Genomic DNA, 22,061 nt, shown 5'->3' on the forward strand with positions numbered 1-22,061 from the left:
ACTGCTCTCTAGTCAGAATCAGTGTTCTTCCAATAGAGCATTAATTCTAAAATGTACAAAAATCAATGAAGTGTCTTCATCGAAAGCAAACCTCCCAAAGCAAATCCTGCCCGTCAACAAATGACACATCCATTATAGATAAAAGAAGCTTTTACATTATTTGACTATGGCGGGCTGCTAGTTGCTTCTCCTGGATACTACGTGTCATTTTTTTAAATTTATACTTAAGATCACATATTAAAACAAATGGGTCAAACAACACAGAGGTAATTAAAGAGACATTTAAGGGCTATCATTTTTCTGGGTTCCTGCACATGGAAATAAAAATCTAGTGTCATTATCATAGGCTTATATAATTCAAATGTGTGTCTGGAAAAGAGACTGCAGCTGGGTAGGAAAGGCTATTTTAGTCTTTGGACATAGCAGTTTTCTCTTCTGCTTCCTGACTGATATCCTCATCTTCATTTTCCTTCTCATGAACAAAACGCTGGCGTGGTGTGGTGTGGCGTGCCTATGAAACGCTTATTATAACCATGAATTTCCAGAAAAAGGATATTAATATTAAGTAATCATTCCAGCATGTAACATCTCATAGGGTGTCTGTGGAAATGTGTTAATACAGATTGTTTTCCCTACTGGACTGGAAATGGAAACGCCAGTCGAGCCGAGTACTGCATGTCAGTACTGTTTGTCAGATTATGGAGGAAAAAGCATTCAGCAAGTCGCTGGGTTTCTTCTATTTTCTGCTGTGCCAGAGTCATGGTCAATTGAACTTTAAATGATCAATTTGGAAGCAAAGGGCCTGTGATCAATGCACTAATGGTGGAAATACCAATGTTCTGTCTCCGTGATGTAAGAGCGCTGAAACTGGCTCTGACAGCCTGTCTTTCAGGCCCGCTGCTTTCCTCTCCTTGAGAAAAAGCCTCATCAATGTGCGTCAGTGTGTCTGCATGTGTGTGGATATGGAAGAAGTTGGCACACCGCATAAAAGATTTCAGATTTTTATGGTGAGAACATGCTGTGAAAAAAAGGAGCAAGGCAAGAACACGTGCACGTACACATGCGTACCAGAGAGAGTCCATCAGGGACAAATTTACATCACTGGATGCTGCATATTTTTATTGAACACATTTCCTGCGAGAAATTGCCTTGATTGTTTCTGTATATTGCAGCTTAATCAGTCATAAAGAAAAACACACTGCAGACTATTGCCAATTTTGTGCTTTGATATTCTTATGAAGCCAAACACCACAGAGTAACTACAAGATTTCACTGATCAAAACAGCGCTAGATCACAAACATGACACAGAGGATCCTTCAAGTCATTCATCGTTTTGAAAACATACTAAAATTGGCCTTCTTCGTGAAGCACTTCTTTTTTTCAGTTCCACTAATTCTTAAAGAAATTTAAGAAACAGTTTCACTGCTTTGAGAACATTCAAAGCACTTGCTAATAAAGAAATAAATACATTTCACAACTGCAGTGCCAAAATTAACCTTAGGAAAAAAAAAAAACATAAATACAAAATGTTGCCAGATACATCCATCATAAATATTAAGACACCATTCGGAAGTCCAATGAAGCTCTATGGGGGCAGGAGGATTTGGCAGATTCACAGTAGAGGTGAGATGGAGGTAAACGAAGGGAGGAGAGTAAAGCACAATGAATCAAACAGCAATCAGTCAGTGCATGGGTGTCTGTAGTTCCTGTGTTCTCACCATCGCACAACCTGGCTGCTGTAGTCCTCTGTGGTGGCTACCTCTTCTACCACCTTCACCTCCTCTTCCTCCTCTTTTTCCTCTTCCTCCCCTCCTCCTCCTCCTAGTCTCCACAGCTCAGCTAGATAGGTCCTGTGCATCCGCTGCCTCTGTTGTCTCTCCTGCCTCCTCCTCAGCCGCTCCTCCTGGTGCTGCTTCTGGCGGTTGTACTGGTAGCGCCGCAGGAAGAGCTCCTTGGCGTACTCATAGAGCTCCATGTCAAGGGCGTTCAGCCCCTCAATACGCCACCGCACTTTCTCTGTGATTCCTACACTGGCTGCACGCGTGCTGTTGATCTGCGTGAAGGCTCGGATGAAGCGCAGGCCGAACGTCCGCTCAAACAGGTACTGCGTCTTACGTTGGAACTCTGTCAGGCCAAAGAAAGCCATGTTGCGCAGGTTTGTCTTGGCGCTGGCGAGCAGCTGGTGGCCTCGCTCCAGCTCGCTCATGGAGGACATGTTGTAGCAGCCCACCAGGCTGAGGTCCGCCAGCATGCGCACCTGGCGGTTGTTGGCGAGGTTAGAAGGGCAGTTCATGAAGTCTACCAGGGGCACGCCGGTCCAGTCTTCACCGCTGTAGCAAGCGGGCAGTTCGTCCTGAGTGGGTGGGCGTCCATCACACATGTGGAGTGCTGTTTTCCAAGTGGCCCCACGCTGCACGTGCTTCCACTCACTGAGGTAGCGTGACACAGGGTCACGTAGCATGGTGATATAATAGAAATTCCTGCAAAGACAGACAAAGACATGCATGAGATAAGGAATCTGTTGAGTAAATTATCTCAAAGATCATCTCTGTCTTCACTCTGTTATTTTAGAAAACACTCCCTATAGTAACAAACAGTTTAAAAGTGCCCAAGTGATTATTCATCTCAGTTTATCTTAGCATAAGGATAATGAACATTGTAAACTGCTAATGTAACAGGTGTTATATGTTGTTAGTACAGAAAGACTGTAAAAGACTGGTTGTAAAATCACCAGATTATTTTTATTTTGTTTATTCTTTGGTTTTTAATGCCAGGCAAAGCTAAATGTTGCTGCTTATAGACTCAAGAGTGGCATCTACTATCTTCCTATATGACCATTAGCAAAAAATGTGCATTTTACAAAATGTCAAATGTTTCTGCTTCAAATCAGCACACTTAAAAACTATTCTCATGTTGACACATACATTTGTTACATTTCCTTTTGTCCCATAGTTTAGCAGAGCAGACAAGACTGTAGATGGTTGCAGATTATATTCATTACTGTTGCAATTGTATGGTTAATATAAATTGCTTTTCAGTCAGACAGCCTCAATATTTTCTTTAAAAACATCTATCAACTGGATTTCAACTGCATACATTTTCTTATGGTTTCTTCACAGTGAATGATATAAAGGTTGAACAAACTGTCTGGGAAAACACCATGAGCCACATTTCCAGCACAGTGAAAGAGAATGAAACTACACATCAGCTATCTCATATCCTGCAGTTAAAAAAAAGAAATCTGAGCCGGAAGAAATACCACAACGCTCAAAGTATATAGAGTGCACTGAAAGTATGATTAGAGTTTAAATGAAAAACATCATGGAGTGCATCTAAGGGTGTTAGAGAATAATGATAGAGAATGCAATGCAAACCATGCATGTATGGCATTTAATATCCTGAAGATTATTTTTGTTTTTGTCACACCAATTTGCTCCAGCCTACCTCTGGTAATGACTTTTTTATTCGTCTCCTGTACCTTTCGTGTTTCTGGATCACTCTGATCTGCCACGAACACTGCTTCAAAAATGTCTCTAACCCAGCCACACGGAAACCTTTCAACTAACATACACATCTTTCTACTCTTATCTATTGAGTTCAGCGATGACCGGCATGACTGAAGGAGTCAGCACCAAGGGAATTTCAGCATTTTCAAAAAGTTTTTCAAAAGGTAAACAAGATAGATAAAAGGGAAATTGAAAACGTTCATCTTGTGCGCAAAGAGCACCATGACCTTACAGTGTCAAAACGAATATAAAGCCTAAATAAAAAGCCAAACATTTCACTTCTTTCATTCAACAGGACTGCAGTTTACCTTCTGGAAGCTTTCAGTCAACAGCTAAATAATTCAAGGACATTTTACATGTTCTGGAAGCTTGTCTCAAAGTCCTGTTACATATGGATAGTTTTTAATACACAACACGTGATCTTTTACTAGGTTCTGCATCCCAACCCTATGCTCTACTACTGAGTCACCAGGCCCCCTACTTACTAGAGATGAAACATTGTTTCAAATTTTGAATATTACATGACATGCAGTAGCAATCATGGACCCTCGTTTAGGCAAACAGACCAAACAAGCCCCCCGAGCAGCTAGAAGAAGCTCTACTTTTATTTAAAACCAAAAATGAGTGTGAAACTGGTGTCATTTAGGCTCCATTGTAAGGAATGACAGCTGCCGTTTTGTTAAAAGCGCTGCAATTTCAACAGATGCCTACCTCGGTACATGGCTGCACTATTTCAACAAACAGTTCACTGACCCATATCAAATAATATCTATGGAGGACAAGTTATCTCCAGGCCACTTGTGTACAGACTTTGTTACTGCTGTCTCGCTCTGATAACATACAACATAAGTCAGTCCGTCAACATGTCAGAGCTGGCACCTGGTTGGGTAGTAGCCTGTTGTTGGACTGTGGATGGTTGAGGGGGCTTTCATGGGCCATCAGACCTGCGGGGGAGTTGCGTGGTCTGGCATGCTCTCAATAAAATTAACAATTCTGTATGTCTTACAGTGATGACATATTTTCCTGCAACGGGAATGCATTAAGATGCATTAGCATTTACATTACAAAAACTGTGGGCAGATGTGTTCCAGACCATCTAAGCAGTGGTTTCAGTGATTGGATCACAAGCCGTCTTGGTGATTCTTAACAACTGTATTTAGCTCAGTCCACTTGGGATCCGATCACCCTAAATGCATTCTTAAACCAAGTGTAAATGGGGTTTATGAGTATCCGGCTGCGGCAGTTCGACGAATAATGAATGTGGTCACATGAGGAAAAGCTCGCTAAGCTTACTCAACAACAAGCAGCATCTGCAGCACTACGTGACACACACGCTAAGCCCAGCATCTGCCACAATGACTCCAACACTGCTCAAATCCAGAAAACAATATTGTGCTACTAAGCAATGTGCTGAACTCCAGGCTCTGGACTTTGCACCAGATAAATAGCAGATGTTATATTTGATAGGACAAGTGCATTGTGTACAATTTAAAAAATAACAAATTAAAAAAATACTTTCATTAATATCATACCTTGAACTTTTTTTGTTGACAATATTTTACTGTGAGTTACTGTGAGTGTTTTAACAGTGGTTTACCATTTGATTATCTCTCCTTGTGAGAAACTCTTTGGCTAAGGAGAAACCAGATCACGGCTTTGAAAAAATCAGTTCCCTTATGGTTTGTGGGTTTCTTTGTGTACAATACATCACACACCTGAAAGTGCGTGACTGTGTGATCGCACTGTCCCACTGTAACTAGATGAAAGCAGGTTTGGGTGTGGACTATGGGTGTGGACAAAAGCTATGCCAAGATGCACTTGCACCTTTTATCTATTAAAATACTTAATACCTTAATATGTTACAAAATAGAATAAAATGTTTACAGATCCCTTATTATCCCTTATTTGACTTTTTCATGGCCTTGTGGCATATTATTTTTCCATAAACTATGCTTCAACATTTGGATCATGTTTTACCAAACCTTTGCACATGTGTGTTTTTGATTCCTAACAAAAACTTACTCCAGGAAATACTAAAAAATAAAGGGTATATTAAGTTACTACTTTTAGGGGCCCTGGTGGCTCAGTGGTAGAGCATTGGCTTGGGATGCAGAAGGCAGCAGGCTGGAATCCCGCCCCACCAGGCGTGGCCCCGCCCAGCCACCAAGGGCCACGCTGGTGCCGAGCACGGATAAAATGGGATGGCTACAGCAGGAAGGTCATCTAGCGTAAAACACATGTTAAATGAACATGTGGAACCCATTCCACTGTGGCAACCCTGAAGGGAGGAGCTAAAAGCCGTTGATCTTTTTTTATTTACTATTTTTACACTGACATGATACATTCCATTTAAATGCATTAATCACTATTGGTTAAATCTCCTCATTTTGAATCTTAAGTATGTATAAAAAACAGTCCTGCATACATGTGAAAATTGGGGGTTTTGTAACAAAAGCATTTGTACAGCTGTAATTGTTTAAATTTCACTGCTAAACTGAGAAATTTGAACAATTGAGAAAGAACCTGCCTTACTAAGCCCAGCCAAACAGCTTTAAAAGGGCCACAATTTAACAATTATCACCAGATGGCAGATATCAATCAGCTGTACTATACTATATACTTAAGTGATTGCCATGATGATATCATGGCAGAACACACCCTCAGAAAGGCACACCACCCAGAGATAATGGCCACCCACAATGGAAGCTAAGTGAATTACCCTGCCATCTTGCCAGGTTAGACGGACGGCACTAGGTGGATGGACACGGACAAGTGCCTCAAACAGCGGGCTTTGTTGTACTTCCTGGAAAACAGCTCTCTCTTTTCCACCTCCCGTTCCTATCATCTGTCTGTACAGCTAGCTGTGAGGCAGCAAGATCAATAAATGTTCATGCTACCCCGCCTTTCTGTGTTCGTGCTTTCATCGTGACCTATTGACATAAAGCAGCAAAAGTCAAAGCTCTCCCCTTACTTGTGTTAGGGACAGAGGCAGGGTCAGATTGTGAGGGTTAACACTAATTAGGCTACATGATGGATGAAATGGCTGACTTTTTTTTTCATGTTTCTTATTTCAAATGACAGTTTTTATGTCTCACTTTCATAGAGAACATTTATAACTTTCACTAAAGTACAAAGTATGGCCAGTAGGAGATGTTTTATGGTTACATTTTGATGCCAAATGCCGGAACTTCTTTCAGCATTTTAGCAAGTATTTTATTTATAGAAAATTGAATGACTTACAATACACCTTCATAAACCTACAGTAAGTGACTTTTAGTGACTGGAAACAACACTGACAAACTATGTTAGCATCTTTTAATGTTGATACAGCAAACATATTAGTTTCCCAGTTAGACATGACACAACCCTGAGCATTTTTTGAAGTCATGTTTCCTGCCAGGTGATAAACGTAATATCAATATAACTCTTGTTTAAGCTCCACTTTGGTCTCCACCAACGCCTAAGAAAAATAAAGTAGGCTACTATGGCAATACTCTGAAATTACTAAAGGTTGCAGCACCCTTGTAGTGAAAATGCAGTGTCCCTGCACATACCTCTGCGCAACTTCAGAAAACCAACATGCTCTTCCCATCTGCCAGCACTGGCACCAGTTACTAGTCATAATAATAGGGTTTAAATTTTTTTTGTCAATGATGACATCAGGGAAATATTAAACATGGTGTATGCTACAGTTAGAATGTATTATACCTAAATATATAATGCAGCTCCTGTCATAAACCCCTAGATTATAAAATATTCTATAGATCTTTAACAAGACTCAAATTAATTCTGGTTAATACATCACATTAAAACCAAATCTATTTCATGAATTTATGTCTGACAACCAAAACAGAAACATCTAAGCAAAAAAGTACATAATCGATTCTACTGCATTAAAACATAATAACTGACCACAGAGAATAACAGAGTGGTAGTCTAACAACTGTGTGCCACCACATTGCACGTTGACATTAGATCAGCAAATAAATCACTTGGATATTTTTCCACATTCAGCAATCTGAGTGACTGAACATGTACTAGGGTGGGAGGAGAGAAACAATCAAGTGGGAGGTTCATTCAAATAAGGCAGCACAGGCATTTTGGAAAATGTGTTTTAAATGTGTGCTGAAAATAGATTTCTCAGAACCACATCTTTCTGGCACAGCCACTTGCTTTGCCTCAGACATTAACCAGACTCCATTTACGTGTCATCATACCATAATTGGTAAACCCATTTAGTACTATATAAATGTCATTTTTAGGACACAGGTTGTTGTTTCATGGTGGCACTCAAACTTTAAATGGATGCATGATTGAATTGTCTCTGCTTTCCCTTGTATTGCAGTGTATCTTTCATAGCATGGCTTTATGCAAAAGCATTAACCCATGATAAACAGCAATCACAGTTCTTTTCATCCACTTCTGGATTTTAGAAGGTATGGGCTACCTTTCGAAAATGTGTGTAGGTTGAACATATACAGCAAAGGTACATTTTTGGTTTTTGGTATCTGTACACAGATACTTTTGTAAATTGCATTATAAAAACAATGGTAATAGTCGTTAGTGAAAATAAGAGCTCTTGTTTTAATGGGTGAATGACATGGAAAAGTATGTTTAAATAATGTGTCTATGGTGTCTTTATGATCCACCCTTCATCGAGGCTCCAGGGGATTTCCAATCTGTCATTAACAAGGATAGTGTCCATTAAGACTCTTGTAGACTTAGGCAGGTGATGAAAATCACAAATTTCCTCAATATATCTGATGCTGCAGTACAAAATGTTCCATTTGCATTAAAAATGCACCAAAGCTGATGTAAAAAGCCTACAGATCTAAGGAGCAATGACAGCAAAGTTACTTTTATCTAAAACTGGTGATAAGGATTTCCTGTACTGAAGAAACTCCAGTAACTCTATCTCTTTTACTCATTATATCACCCACTATAGTTTGTTCCTTGCTTGTGTGTAAGCTCTCTGCCCAGCAGCTTTCAAGTAATTCCAGCCTGAATGGGACAAAGTGGGAACATTTTCAGCTGCACACCTGGTTGAATGCTCTCGAACAGATTTGAGTGAACATAGAAAATGTTGACACTAGTGTCATTTAAAAGCAGAATCGTCAGCACACAACCATGCATGAGTGTGATCATGTCAGGTTGTCCATAATGGTAAAGTTAAATCAGCTTGTCACATTTTGCAACAAATCAATCCCAACACCTCATTCATGCCCTTCTTGCTGCCTGTCACCTTTCCCCATACAGCAAACTTGCAAACACTATTGATTGGCCTCTCTCCATCTCTCCCCCGATGGTCCCTCTCCCACTCTCTAAATCACCATTAAAAAGCTACAGAGGAAACTCACAGCAAAAGATCAATAACTGCCTTGTTAATTCGCTCACTGCCATCAAGGACAGCATCAGTCTCATGATAAAAGCCTTGATGGAAACTATTTATGCCACTGAAGAAACAGGCCATAGAAAAATAATTTCAATTTCATTTTTTACATCATTTTGCTTTGGTGGAGAAATTTCTGGAAAATTATTTCATTACTCCAACTCAACTTCACACTGGTCCAATGAATGCGGTCAATGAAGGATTGCTTTCCAAGCCATTTCTATCAGCCAAGTTGGGAGAAGAGACTTTGAAAACAAGCACAGGGCTGCCCATTGATTTCGCACTGAAGTCAGGGTGTTGATAACTCGCACAGTTGGAGCAAATCCATTTTAAAGGTGTTTCTGTGCCCACAAGGGATCCCCTAACCACTGCCTCTGAGAGGGAATTACTGTCTGATATGAAAAAAACCCTCAGTCATCTCAATCTCTAGTCACACGCTGTTTTTAAAAGTTCAATTTTATCTTCCTAAAATCACTTTTAAATGCCCCCTTTGGTTGTGATAATGATTGCTTCAGTAAAAGTTTTGGTGTGTGAATCACACTTCATTTATCACATTGAACAGAGAGAATAAACTTATCTATTAGAGGAACAGGAGCACTGTAGAAATATCTTAAATTTAATCTTTTAATTATGTACGTTTGAGATAATATCACTTGTTTCTAATGTAAAATACTCTCAGTATACCCTTTGTTTTTGTCTAAAATCTTCATTAAACAGCACAATTTTACTGATTAAACGTTTCCCCTACTACCAGATAAGCAGGTACAGCTAATGAATGGATGCATGAACAAAACTTTTCCAATCGGCTTCTTACCATGAGTAATAGGCTCCATGAAGAGCACATCTTATTTTGGTTCTTTTAAATAAGATGATGTTTCTGTCATACTGTTTTTGAAGTGGGCGGGGCTCCTTTAGAAATAGGTGATGTCACATATTATCTTACTAGGTACCAAATACAATTAAGCAACATTAAGAAATTAAGTAAAATATCTGTTATCTTTTTACTATGTTTCAGGTTATAATTTTGCAGACTGGCTTCATTGAAACATCTTGCATGGCTACATCTAAAAGTGATGGACGTTATATTAGTCAAAAACAGGAAAATAACCGAATTAATTATTACAGAACCCTAACAATTCAACAGAATTGTTAACCACAACATATCATTTTGCCAGTTCTCGCACTGAACGTACAGCAAAAGAGGTTGCCCACCTTATTTTTAACCAATGACATTGAATCTTTACTATGCACATGCATGTAACTTGCTTCTATGTATAGACCATGGAAAGAAAACTAGAAATTGGACTGTAACAGAGCACTCAGTTCACTGCTATAAAAGATGTTCTGTGATGCAAAATATGCTTGTTTTTTCCACATTATGAGCATAAAAATTAACTAAACCATCTGAATGCTTTGCCTTTTTGGGCTTACAAGGAATGCGTACTAGTGCTTTTCTACGGTGGCAAGCTGGGACAAGCAGGGACTTTGTTTATTTGCACACCTGCTTAAATCCCAGATACACTATCACTTAAAGTTATGATCAATTTTTTTCCAGTGCACACATGAGGTAGAGCAAAGAAAGAAAATCTCCCTGTGGTGAGAGTAGTTCATGTTAAATTGCAAACAAGATCAATTACTGTTGTTTGTTTATGAATTTTATTGCACGGTGTTTTTTGCATTTTTTTGCCCGAAAAGTAAGTTCAAGGTTCAAAGTTCAAGTTACAAGTAAGTCCAGGAGGGTATGGTTGGGCACAAGGGTGGTCAGATGCACAACATAGAGGCACATTATACCTCAAATAAAGCTCAAAATGTCTTGTTAAAATGGGCAGCAAAAAGGCAAATTGCCACATTAGAATCTCAGCAACAGGAACATACACAGCCTTTAGCTACTGCATTTGGCAAAGCATATAAAATATTTGGTTTTCAGCTTAACTTGACTGTGGGTGAATGGAAAACTACTGGTAAGCAGCAGTTACAAATAGGGAGAGCTAAAAAATTGCAAAGGGGCACAAATTTGAAAATAAGTAGATAAGACTGGATTTAGAAAAATAAAATGGGAATATCAGAGGTGAATATGGAGCAGCAGCAAGTGTGAATGTTAAAAGGGATGTAATCTAGATGACTCAGTCAAGATGCACAGAGTAAGTCTGATCACATCCATCTTCAGAGCAAGAGGTCAAGCGGGATCCATTTCCACTCATCCGATTCTCTCTTGTACTAATTTAATCTTTGTATGCCAATTACAGGCAAAATGATCCCAGTCCCCATCTGCACACATCAAGTTCACTATCCTACAAGCAAGCATAGATATACACACACAAAAACCACAACACAATCCGCTCTACTTCAAAATTATCCATTAATGGTGCACTTTCCCCTCTAGAGCATTACCCAGTTGTCCAGACCATCAGTAGGTAACATTAGTTGATAAATCATACAATCAAGTGAATCAGTCACAGTGTACATCAAGCACAGATTGAGAAGGGGAGTATGAGAGGAATGATGAGCAAAGAGACCGTTGCTGCAGTGTGATCTTCACTGGCTGCAAATATGAGATGCTATTTTTGGTGATAAAGGAAAAGCCCCTGGGATGCTGGTGTGGAGATGGGGGAACTGAGAACACTTCCAGAAAGACGAGGTGTCCAGACAAGCAAGGGTGTGAGATTTGGTTTAGCTGAAAACTAGGTGATAGACTTATGTGAGGAGCTGCAGCCAACATACACTTTAACAAATTAAATTATGCAGTGTGTGTCAGGGTTCAGTACAAAATGAGGTATCATCTTTGCATTGAACATTTTCCTCTGGAGATAGAATCATCCATCTGTATTTATCAAGATGTGGCTTCATTTTGGGTAGGAAAGGTACATGCTTTCTAAAGTTCCTTGAGTTCATTTGGTTTTTAAACACACCCACGACATGTATAGTGTCAAAGACCTTCAGATACACAATGACCTGGCGTGTGCAGCTTAGCGTCTTAGCCTTAACCTTTGCTTGACATCTTAATCTCTACAGCTTTGTGAAGGTGTCAGTCAGTCTTCTAGGTCCATGTAGATATGGAAAGGATAAATGGGAGACTGTGCTCTGCAAAGGTCACATCTACCCACACAAACTACTGAGGAATTTCTGAAAAGTATTCCACTTTTTAGTATTATGTGAAAGCTGCTTCCAACACTGTACTGTATGTCCTCCTACAGCACTTTAACACAGAGTCTTTGAAACCTGTGAGTGTTTTATAGCTTGTAACCTTTCTATAATTATAACTCTGTAAAATAACTTATCTGTCATCCATACTACAAAAAGTCTGACAGCACAAAATAGAACCTGTGAGGCTTTTTGATGGATAGCATATAACGATTAGTCTAGCAGAGACTTCCCCCCATCATGTTTTTTTCTCTTAACAAAATGGAGGCTCAGTTTTGTAAAAAAGGCTTCTTTGTAAATCTAGACTTCTGGATTAATCTCCCCTTCCTCCTCCCTCATATAACAAAACCTGTCTTAGACTGCCCCTAATCCCCCTAAGGAGTGTGGAGATTACCAAGATCCTCTGAATATCTCACATTTCTCACCAGAATACAAGACACTGCTTGCTGTTATGAACGGAGTGTGCTTAGGGGTTTGAGTTAGCAGAAGTTCTTAGTTTGTCTCTGCAACAATTAAATGATCTCCAAACATCCAAACCTAAACATAAATAAAAAATTGTCTTTTTATTTGGTTTGCTCAATAATCAGATATTTAAAAAATATTATTATAATAAAATAATATTTTATTCTTTTCTTATAATTATGACTAGGAACTATGATTATGGATAAAATAAACATTCTTAATTATGATCCTGCATCTGAACAACTGACTGATATGTGAAGCAGAGAAGTCAAATGATCTGATCATAACAAAGACAATTAAAGCCTGTAGTTTGAGTTAACACATCGTAAATGGTTTATATAGGTCATATAAAGGTCATATAGTGTCTGCTGAGCTTATCAGTGCAGTGTATTATGGGATAAAATGTGACAGGCTGTTAGTTTAAAATTAAAACAATTCAGTGATAGTAAAATCTATTAGAGTAAGCCTGTAAAGGGGGGGACATTTTTTAACATTTAAGCAAACTGTTATTTACTTTTATTCCTTGAGTGCTAGTTAAGACGATTAACATCATCCTAATATCTGACAGCTAGTAACAAGTCTAGTTAGCAAATATCTCATCTCGGTCTTCAGTACTGACCTGCCAAGTAAACATTTTAGCAATGAAACTTTGCAGTGACTTGTTTTCTGTATTGTGTTCATTAGTCTGTTATCTGTCTGACTCTGGTGATCTTTAGAATTTTGAGTATCAAACCAATGTAACATAATACGAGTACTAATTTTAAAGATAAACCTAATTTTAGAGGATTAGTGTCACCTTGGTATCAGTATCAATATTTCATAAACCACAAGGGAGTTCAAAGGTCATTCTGCTCTAAGTTGGGCCTAATTGTTAAAATTATCACCATTCTGCTGGAAGGAATGTGATCAAGGTCAGAACTGACATAAAGGCACAGTGGATACAGTCAAAACTTATCATTTGCTAAGTCATGCGAAAAGGTGATAAATCCAACCAGACGTCATTGACGGGCTGGTAAGAACAAGTTGTGTCATGGGTGTGAAGAGACACATACACACACACAAATATATATATATATATATATATATATATCCGCATGATGAGCACATCTAACGTCTACACCTCATTAGCAAACATTTGATGTCACTGTCTTGGCTGCTTCCACTAGGGGTATTAAGCCAGGGTTGTGTAAGGATATAAAGTACTAACAAAGACAGAATGCTAGCTGAAGAGATTTTTATGCTTCATCAGCCTACATCACAACATCAGGCTGCAGTATAGGATCTCCCAAAAGACCTGTACATTCACCCTTTACTAAAAATAAAACTCTGGTGTCAGGTACTGTACATATACTTTTCCACCCACAAGAAGTGACGAATCATAACTTGAGTCAAGTGCAAACTGTCTCCTAAAGTAAGAAACGTACACAATCCAACTGATTTTAGATTGTTAGCCTCTTTATGTTGTTAAAGTTTTTCTTGTCAACTTGTCAACTTTCTGCATATTGTTACCAATTCTCAAGCTAATAGTGCCATTATCATCATCAGTAATAGGACATCATTGCCAAATTAACAGCTACAACCACCTTAACTATGTCCAAAAAGAACTGGGCTAATTAGACTCAGGCTGATCTGTGTCTTGGCCGGCCTGCATTCTTTGCTCTAATCTGAAATAATGAGGTCAGTAATAAGGTTACACTCTCTGACTGCTCAGTGTGAGGCTTACCGCTGAGGACGAATGGGGCAGCCTGGCAATGGAAGCAGGTTTGACGTCTGGCCTTTCAGCAATTTTGTAACCTGCTGTGATGTGAATGCTGTAGCCCCATGCTGCGAGCAAAGCCCCACAGGAACTTTTGACCAGCGGTGTGCCTATCCAAAACTACTTGACATGGCCACATATTCAAGTGAAGTTTGTGCATTAGCAGGGAAATTGCCAGACAAAAAAAGGGTGGATGGGTCAATGCAGCATATGCTACTTATGTCAGAGTGAATTGATAAAGAGGAAATAAAGAGCAAAGGAAAAGAAAAATCAACAGGAGTTTAATTACTAAATTCAATATGATCTTCTAATAAATATGTTGTGATAACATCCATCACCATCAATTTGCTGTCCACTGAACAAGAGCTAAATACATCCAACGGCTCTAGCTTAACCAAGACGTGTCAAAGCAATGCACCAATTCTTATAAAGCATCACTATAGCGGAGCTTTAACAAAACGAGATCTGGTTGCTATGCCAACTCCTTTGGTAACCAAGGAGCTAATTAGTGATCATTCTCTCACTTTCTTGGTTTTTCTTTTTGTCCATGTATCGACTTTGAAGAAACTTTTCATAAGTAAACAACTCACAATTACACGAAAGAATACTGTATTACCAAATTCATTCAGATTATGAATTATTTCCATCTATTATATTGTAAGTAAACCTAGGTTTTTTTGTATTATAATGCTGTATTTCATATATTTGCAAGTGTTTTTAGTTTTTACACTGGTCGAGTGTGTAGGAGAGAGGTGATTTCAAGGTGACTATGAAGTGCTCAAAAGCAGACAGATGGTGCTTCTGTATTCAGAACACACCAGTAGGACAACATACACCAAATGTGCACAATATTAATCTTTTTATGAAGAACAGTAATAAGGTGAATTGAGAAAAAAACTGATCTGTTCATTTTACAGTGATCATAAGCGGGGACAGATGTTTTCACATATAACAAAAATGTAGATTGGTAAAAGCTCTCAAAATATTCTGTACATTCAGTGTACATTGAAGTAATTTTCACCTCATTACACAACATCCCCCTGACCCAAATACATATATTTCATCAAGGGCCAACAGGGAAATGAGGCAGCAGCAAAGGAAGTAAGTAACGTGGTGACATAAATACGTTAGTGGTTGTCTAGAAATGTGACTAATATATTAGATAGGTAATAGTTATGCATATGTGTTTAAGCAGAACTTTACTGTTTGACTGCTTTATATACAGTACAACCAGGTAGTTGATAGTCGTTGGTTGTTATCACAGGATATAGCTCAGGGGGCATGGAATGAGCAATTTATTTATTGCATTTGCAGCTCTTCTTGGAAATATGGAAATATGATAAAAGGCATTGAAAAATATGAAAATATTTAAATTGTGGCATCACAAAATATGTATGTAAAATATGTCTTTCAATACCTGCTTCTACTGTGTGTATTGTCAATTTGCAAATCCATCCACAAACTCAAGCTTCTTGAGGTCAAGCAAGACTATACCAATAGATCTGTGTGGACCAATGACTGTAACCTTTCTCAAATTAATACAGGAAACAAACAAAAAATATCATATTTCCATCATGTTCTCCACAGTTGTTCCATAAATTTACTTTATTAAATTAAATTAAACTAAATTTTATATCATCTCGATAAGTTTTCTCGTTATTTAGCATTCTAATGGCACCCAAAAGGGGAATTAGTCCAACCAAATGTTTATCTCAGTCCTCCCACAGTCAAAAACATTCATTCAGTGTTGCACCTACACAATAGATACAACGAGTACAGGGTTAGATTTGTCCAATACCAGTGAGTTTTTGCCACACAGTGTTTGTATTATTTATACATACCGATTGGGTCACTGGGTCAAAGACCCTACTTTTACTCACCTATGGTACTGAATAAATTTAACCCATTTTTGTTTAGGTGCTAAAATAAATATTTCCCAACCAGAAATTTAGACTGTAAAATCTTCACATAAAATATTGTATAGACGAAAACATTTGTTAGCATTTGTTTTGCTAATTCAAAGTTTTTTGGGGGAAAAACTACATTCAACCTAGCTATGGACATCTGCACTGTTGCAATAAACCTAAATATCTAAAAGGTTCCAATCCCCCCCAAAAAATATTTAAAGCTACAGTACAATAATTAGGAAGTTACAAAACTCACCAACCAGGCAGAAAAAGAGTGGCATCCTTTTATTGGTGAGAAGAGTTAGCCTCACCCAAAAACCAGTAGAGGTGAATATTTCTGCACTAGGGTTAGATGGCTCAATAGGTCTCGGTCACAGAAGCCTCCCACAGCATCTCTATACATAGATACGTATTGGAGGATATTTCTACATAAATAATAATTAGGAACAATTACACACTGTAGCTTTAATCTTAAGTTAAAATATCTGAAAAATGAATCTCTATACCACAGTATACCGTATAGTGCTGACATTTTCTTCCGAAATTTAGTAAATTAGTAGTTTGAAACTGAAAATGTAAATACGAATAAGTACTCATACCTCATATTTATCAAATACTATAGGTAAAATAGGTTACATGCTCCCTGTATGGTCTAAATAATGAGATTCCCTTCTTTTATTCCTGTCTGCACTCCGTTTGCTATGTAACTGGTGTAAGATGAGGGCCGTTCTTCAATATCAACATGCTTTCAACAATTTGGATTGTCTTTTGCTAGGAAAATTGCTTTCAGATGGTTGAGACAAATACTCTCAATGATTATGTTTTAACCTAAGGTACTAAGTTCAGTGCAAAACAATACAGTATGTGTAAGTTGGGAAAAACTATAACACTCTTTAACCTCTCTTAACCTCTCTTATGAACAGAGGGATCAAGAGTGAAAGACAAATGCATCAAAGCAGAGTGATCTTAAAGAATAGATCAGCATTGCATTAAATATTGTAGTAAGCTGAGCTGTAACAAGGCTTAGTAGCACACACACTGATACACGCTGTTCCATTCCCTCTCTACTGTTGTAATTTTGTGTGTCACAGTCCATCATGGAGGAGATACATGGCCCAAAGTGACAGGACAAGACCCTTTCAGATCTGGTAAAACCACACTATAAAACCTCATGGCAACACACTATTGAGTACAGAACAAGCTCAGCAAAGTCTTTATTCAGCAGTTTTAATGTGCAATGAAAGGTTGCCTTCACTTAAATGTTTGTCTATTTCCAGGCAGATCGGTGCATGCGATAGTTCCCTGATATTCTTCCTTAAGTGTGTGTGTGTGTGTGTGTGTGTGTGTGTGCGTGGATGCCTGCGTGCGTGCGTGTGTGCATGTGTATGTGTGTGTGTCGGTTTGTGTGTGATTGTGTGTGTGTGTTTGTTAACCAGGCATTATTATCCCCTGCAAATGAGAACTTCTTGTGACAGATTTGTGGCTGTTGAATGAGTTATGACTCACAACTCTTCCGATAAATTCATGGGCATAGAATGAGTTATGACTCATGGTGCATTTGGCTCCAATTTGATACTTTCTTCTAAAATATATACAGTATATATCCTTCATCTGGATATATGTAACGATTGTGCACACAAAACTTGTAAAAGCTGTAAGAATTTATGGTTCATCTGTGACTAAAAATTGAAAAAAAAAGATATGCATTGCAGCACATTAATCAATCGTTCAGCCATTAAACAAAGCAGATACACATTTGTCCTTGAGCACGACTTTGACTCCCTAAAAGCCACTCGCAAGCTGAGATGACCTCTGACCTCCCTGTGGAGCAGCCCTAGCTAAAAGAGTATTTCACTGCAGAGATCAATGGAGTATCACATTATCAGTGAGTACTGTTCAGTGTATTATCATATATCATATTGTCTGGTGCTGTGATAAGCCACAAAAAAAAAATCATTGTGTAAGCCAACACCTACAACAGTTTATCCAGCACTCCTTAACTCTGTGAGTGGAAACTTGATTCAACAATCAACACTCCCTATGTCATATTAAATAATAAAAAAGAAATTGACATATAATAGCTGGAAATTTGCTGCCTCGCCAGACTCGGTCAAAACTTACTTCTGTGATCAACCTTATGCACAGCAAAGTGCCAATGTTAATGAGTAGCATTTGACTGATTAATATATTGAGTTGACAAGTGTTGACTGCAGTGTTGTTGACTTACTCATAGTGCTGACATGGCTCTTAGGTGGCTCTTCCAAACTATTTTAAAGCATTAAATTAAGTCTGATGGCTGCCACAGAGGATACTTAATGGATTGGAAGGATTCGTGAAGGCACCCTGGGTCCTTGTCGACCCCCTTTAACGCTCTCAGTAACATATGGAGATTTGCTCTCTGAACCAACTGCAAGGCAAATTGGCTTCAACACGCAGGCAGCACACCTCAGAGGACCCTGGCCTTCTTAAGTGATTTACTCCCTTAAGCTTAGCTCTATTGCTTCTGTAATTATAGGAAATTGAAACTGACCTTCTGCTGCTAGCTGTTTCTTTGGCTGGTGTCGATGTGCCATGTGGTGTGCATGTTAACACTGCATCTTCAAAAGCTCTATATACTACATTACATGGCAGTAATCATAATCAACTAACTTAATGAACAACTATTCAAAAACATACTGGAACACTTGAAAATGGTGGTGGGAAAATGGCTCAAGGTTGTGTACTCAAATAGCTTGCTTTGTCTGACCAGCAGTCCAATCTAATAGTATTCAACTTATAAGGATGTAAAATAATGACTAGGCAGCAAAGGTTTTGCTATATAAATTCCTCACAACTCACGACTTTATTAAGTCTAAACGCTGAGTGTTTGTACTTGTTGGATTGGTAATTTGCTTCACTTTAATTAACATTTTCCTTGATCCACTTGTTAATCTGTTGAGTCAATCACTTATTTATTCATTTACTTTCTTGCTCACTCAGATCAGATCAGACTAACAGAGCAACTGACACAATGAGTGAATGAGTGAGCATTCATAAGTTAATGATTTATGGAATGCTTAATGCTAAGTAAATGGGTCTATGAACTAAAATGTGAAATTACTAATAAAATTAGTAAACTGGTGCATCAGTGAAAAAAATTGTGAGTGAGAAGGCTAGTAAGTCTACCCACTGAATGATAACATTGTCGCTCACTTGTTCACATATTAACGTAATTGCTGCTCATTGACAAAGGACTAAATTAAAATAAGCGACTTAATAAGTCACTCACTTGCACACTCTTTCATTCACTCTTTAATTTACTCATGTTACTTGTCATGTAGTGACTTATCAAGTGAGTGAGGAAACAGTTAAGTGACTAATTTAAAATAAATGAGTAAATGATCTTGTTCATCCACCTACTGAGTGAATTAAAATTAGTGATTGCGTGAATGAGACTGAGTGCGCGAATTAGTATTTGATCCATTTACTCACCCACCCAGTGCTGACAAAATGGTCATTTTACACCTTTATTTATGTATTCATTTGTGAATTTACTAAAAAAAAGGTGGGTGATTGTGGTCACTTATTCATTTAGGTTCATGTTTCTTTCGCGAAGTGAATGAGTGAATCGGTAAGTAAGCAAAGTAAGGAAATTAGAAGATAGGTGCATCAGTGAATAAAATGAGTTTGTAAGAGTGTGAGTAAGTGACTACAGGAATAAATCGGAAAATTCATGAAAATTAAATCAGTTTGGAACCCAGTGGATTAATTAGTAAAATAGGAAATGAATGAGTGAATAATTGAGCGTGACCTCATGGTCATGTGGAATGACTAAAGTTACCCTATTCCACGTTTGATTCATCTATTCGGTTGTAAATGGTTCTATACCTGTCGTGAAGGTCTCACCTCACCTTTTGTTCTCACTTTTGCTCGTGCTCTTCTTCTTGTTCATTACTACAGGAACACAGCTCGTGAGCTCGGTCCAGTCCGCGTGCAAGCCACAACTCCAGCCCGTGGAGAACCGGGAGAAGAGCCACGACTCGGCTTTACCGGGCCGGTGGCAGGTGCATTTCCTCTGGCCGGGCATGCAGTCGCAGGGCTGCTCCAGCTGGATATTTTTGACCAGGTGACGCCCAAACGTGGTCCCGCCAGTCTTCTGAATATGGAGGAAAACCATCACATCATCTCCGCGGATGTTGAAGTCGACGTGCCTGTCCAGGTCCCGCTCCGTGAAGTTAAATTTAGACGGGATTTTAGAGGGAAGCTCCTCGTCCGCCTCTTGCTCCGTGTAAACTAACTCCAAGCTCGATGAATAGCGCTGGAAAAGCCCTTTACCGTCAGCGGCGAAGTAGCAGGTGTTGCTGTCTGCCGGGCACACGTACTGGTAGCCGATCATTAAGAAGAGCACCGCCGCAATGGGAATGAAGATGAGTCTGTTGAACTTCTCCTCCATGGTGGCAAACAGTCAGTCACGCCGTTGGCACAAACGGTAACGTGATGTCCGAGTCCTCTTCCCCTCGTCTCATCCTGCACTTTCACTTCAGGCGGCTCCTGAAGTCCCAGCCGCAGGTAAGACCATGTCCCGGAGGGGCTCTTCTGACTGGCTTTGTCCTGCACCAGAACAGCTCCACTTTTTCAAACTTGAAGCTGCCACTAAACAGTCACTTCATTTCTAAAAGACTCAGACATTTTTCCTAAATTTGTCAGTCTAGTGGAAACAGTCTCGTCCAGTAATACTTCCTCTTAGCTCTAAACTGCACATGCCCGCGTGCGGAGCGCTCGCGCTCGGCTGTCCTGCCAAAGCCAAATGCTGATCGCTATCTGAGCCCGGAGCAGTAGCGACAAGCTCGGCGCATTTCGCACCATAACTTCCGGCCAGCGCCTTCAAATTAAAACCGATTATGTCGACAAGATTAAACGCATGGAAGAGTTTATTTTTATGACATCAATTACCATCAGTGCTAAATGGTAAATGGCCACTTATATATTACTTTTATCCAAAGCCCTTTACAATGTTGCATTCACCCGTTCACAGTCTCACACACTGATGTCGGTGGCTGCAATGCAAGATGCTCACCTGACCTTGGGGTTCAGTGTCTTTCCCAAGGACATTTTGACACATAGCTGGGACTAGTGACCCTGCTTAGTTGTTAGGAGCCTAGTGCTCCTAAAACTCACTTCTAACTGAATCTTTCTAATCTAATTTCTTATAATAAAATTGGTCCACATTGCTGGATACAGGACCGTAATCGGACATCTTAACAGTTATTTCCAAAACTATCCAACTATTCTGCACACTGCTAGGAAGAATATAAATCCAATAGACCACCATCATTTATCAACTTGATGTCCAGTTCATGAAATAACCTGAAGTTCAAATCATGCTCTGGAAGTATAGGATTATTTTTATTTTGACATTCAAATAAAACAGATTCCGGTTTCATTCTGCATGCGTTGACTCTACATCTGCGCCAGTCATCTGTCCAGGCTGCCGAGGCGGTGACGCAACCACATCTCTAATCACACACACACTGGCAATTTGAGTGGCCTAGACTAACTGCTGTTATTAAAACAATATAGAAAACATTAAACAGGAAATGCCACTGCATAAACGACAGGGAATTCTAATGTTATTCTTACTGGTCATTTGTGCGTATCACATGGTCTCTTTAGTGACTTTGAAGTATCAAAATACATTGATTTTGATACAGTAGACAATCCATTTAAAATTACTTCAAATGACCCTATTGAATTCATATTATAGAGCCCACGCTTGTTGTTTTCTGTTTAGTGTCAGTATCCTAATGTTTGTTTGTAGGGCTCCCATAGGCTACTGTAAGCATCTCTCCACAGTGTGAGCTTAAAAACATGTCTGGTTTTAAGTTTCCATACAGCAGCAGGGAAGAGTCAGCCGAGCGCT

At 39.0% G+C, this 22,061-nt stretch overlaps 1 protein-coding gene across 1 annotated transcript; it reads right to left on the reverse strand.

Annotated features, from left to right (window-relative positions):
• Positions 1-999: 999 nt before the first annotated feature.
• hs6st3a (heparan sulfate 6-O-sulfotransferase 3a) lies at positions 1,000-20,970 on the reverse strand. Its single transcript, XM_067493612.1, has 2 exons — positions 20,053-20,970; positions 1,000-2,481 (listed from the first exon to the last, which is right to left on the reverse strand). The coding sequence occupies exons 1-2, from the start codon at positions 20,592-20,594 to the stop codon at positions 1,716-1,718; spliced, it is 1,308 nt and encodes a 435-aa protein (XP_067349713.1). The 5' UTR covers positions 20,595-20,970; the 3' UTR covers positions 1,000-1,715.
• Between the last annotated feature and the right edge of the window lie 1,091 nt (positions 20,971-22,061).

The sequence above is a fragment of the Channa argus genome, chromosome 23 (assembly GCF_033026475.1).
Source record: "Channa argus isolate prfri chromosome 23, Channa argus male v1.0, whole genome shotgun sequence".
NCBI classification, from domain to species: Eukaryota; Metazoa; Chordata; class Actinopteri; order Anabantiformes; family Channidae; genus Channa; species Channa argus.

What these genes read in the sequence shown, in the direction of transcription:
- hs6st3a (XM_067493612.1), bottom strand. Translation starts at nt 20,594, where the DNA reads ATGGAGGAGAAGTTCAACAGACTCATCTTCATTCCCATTGCGGCGGTG. An exon ending in AGCAAAAGTGAGAACAAAAG is followed by an intron (nt 2,482 to 20,052) that starts GTGAGGTGAGAC and finishes CTGTCTTTGCAG; the next exon opens with GAATTTCTATTATATCACCA.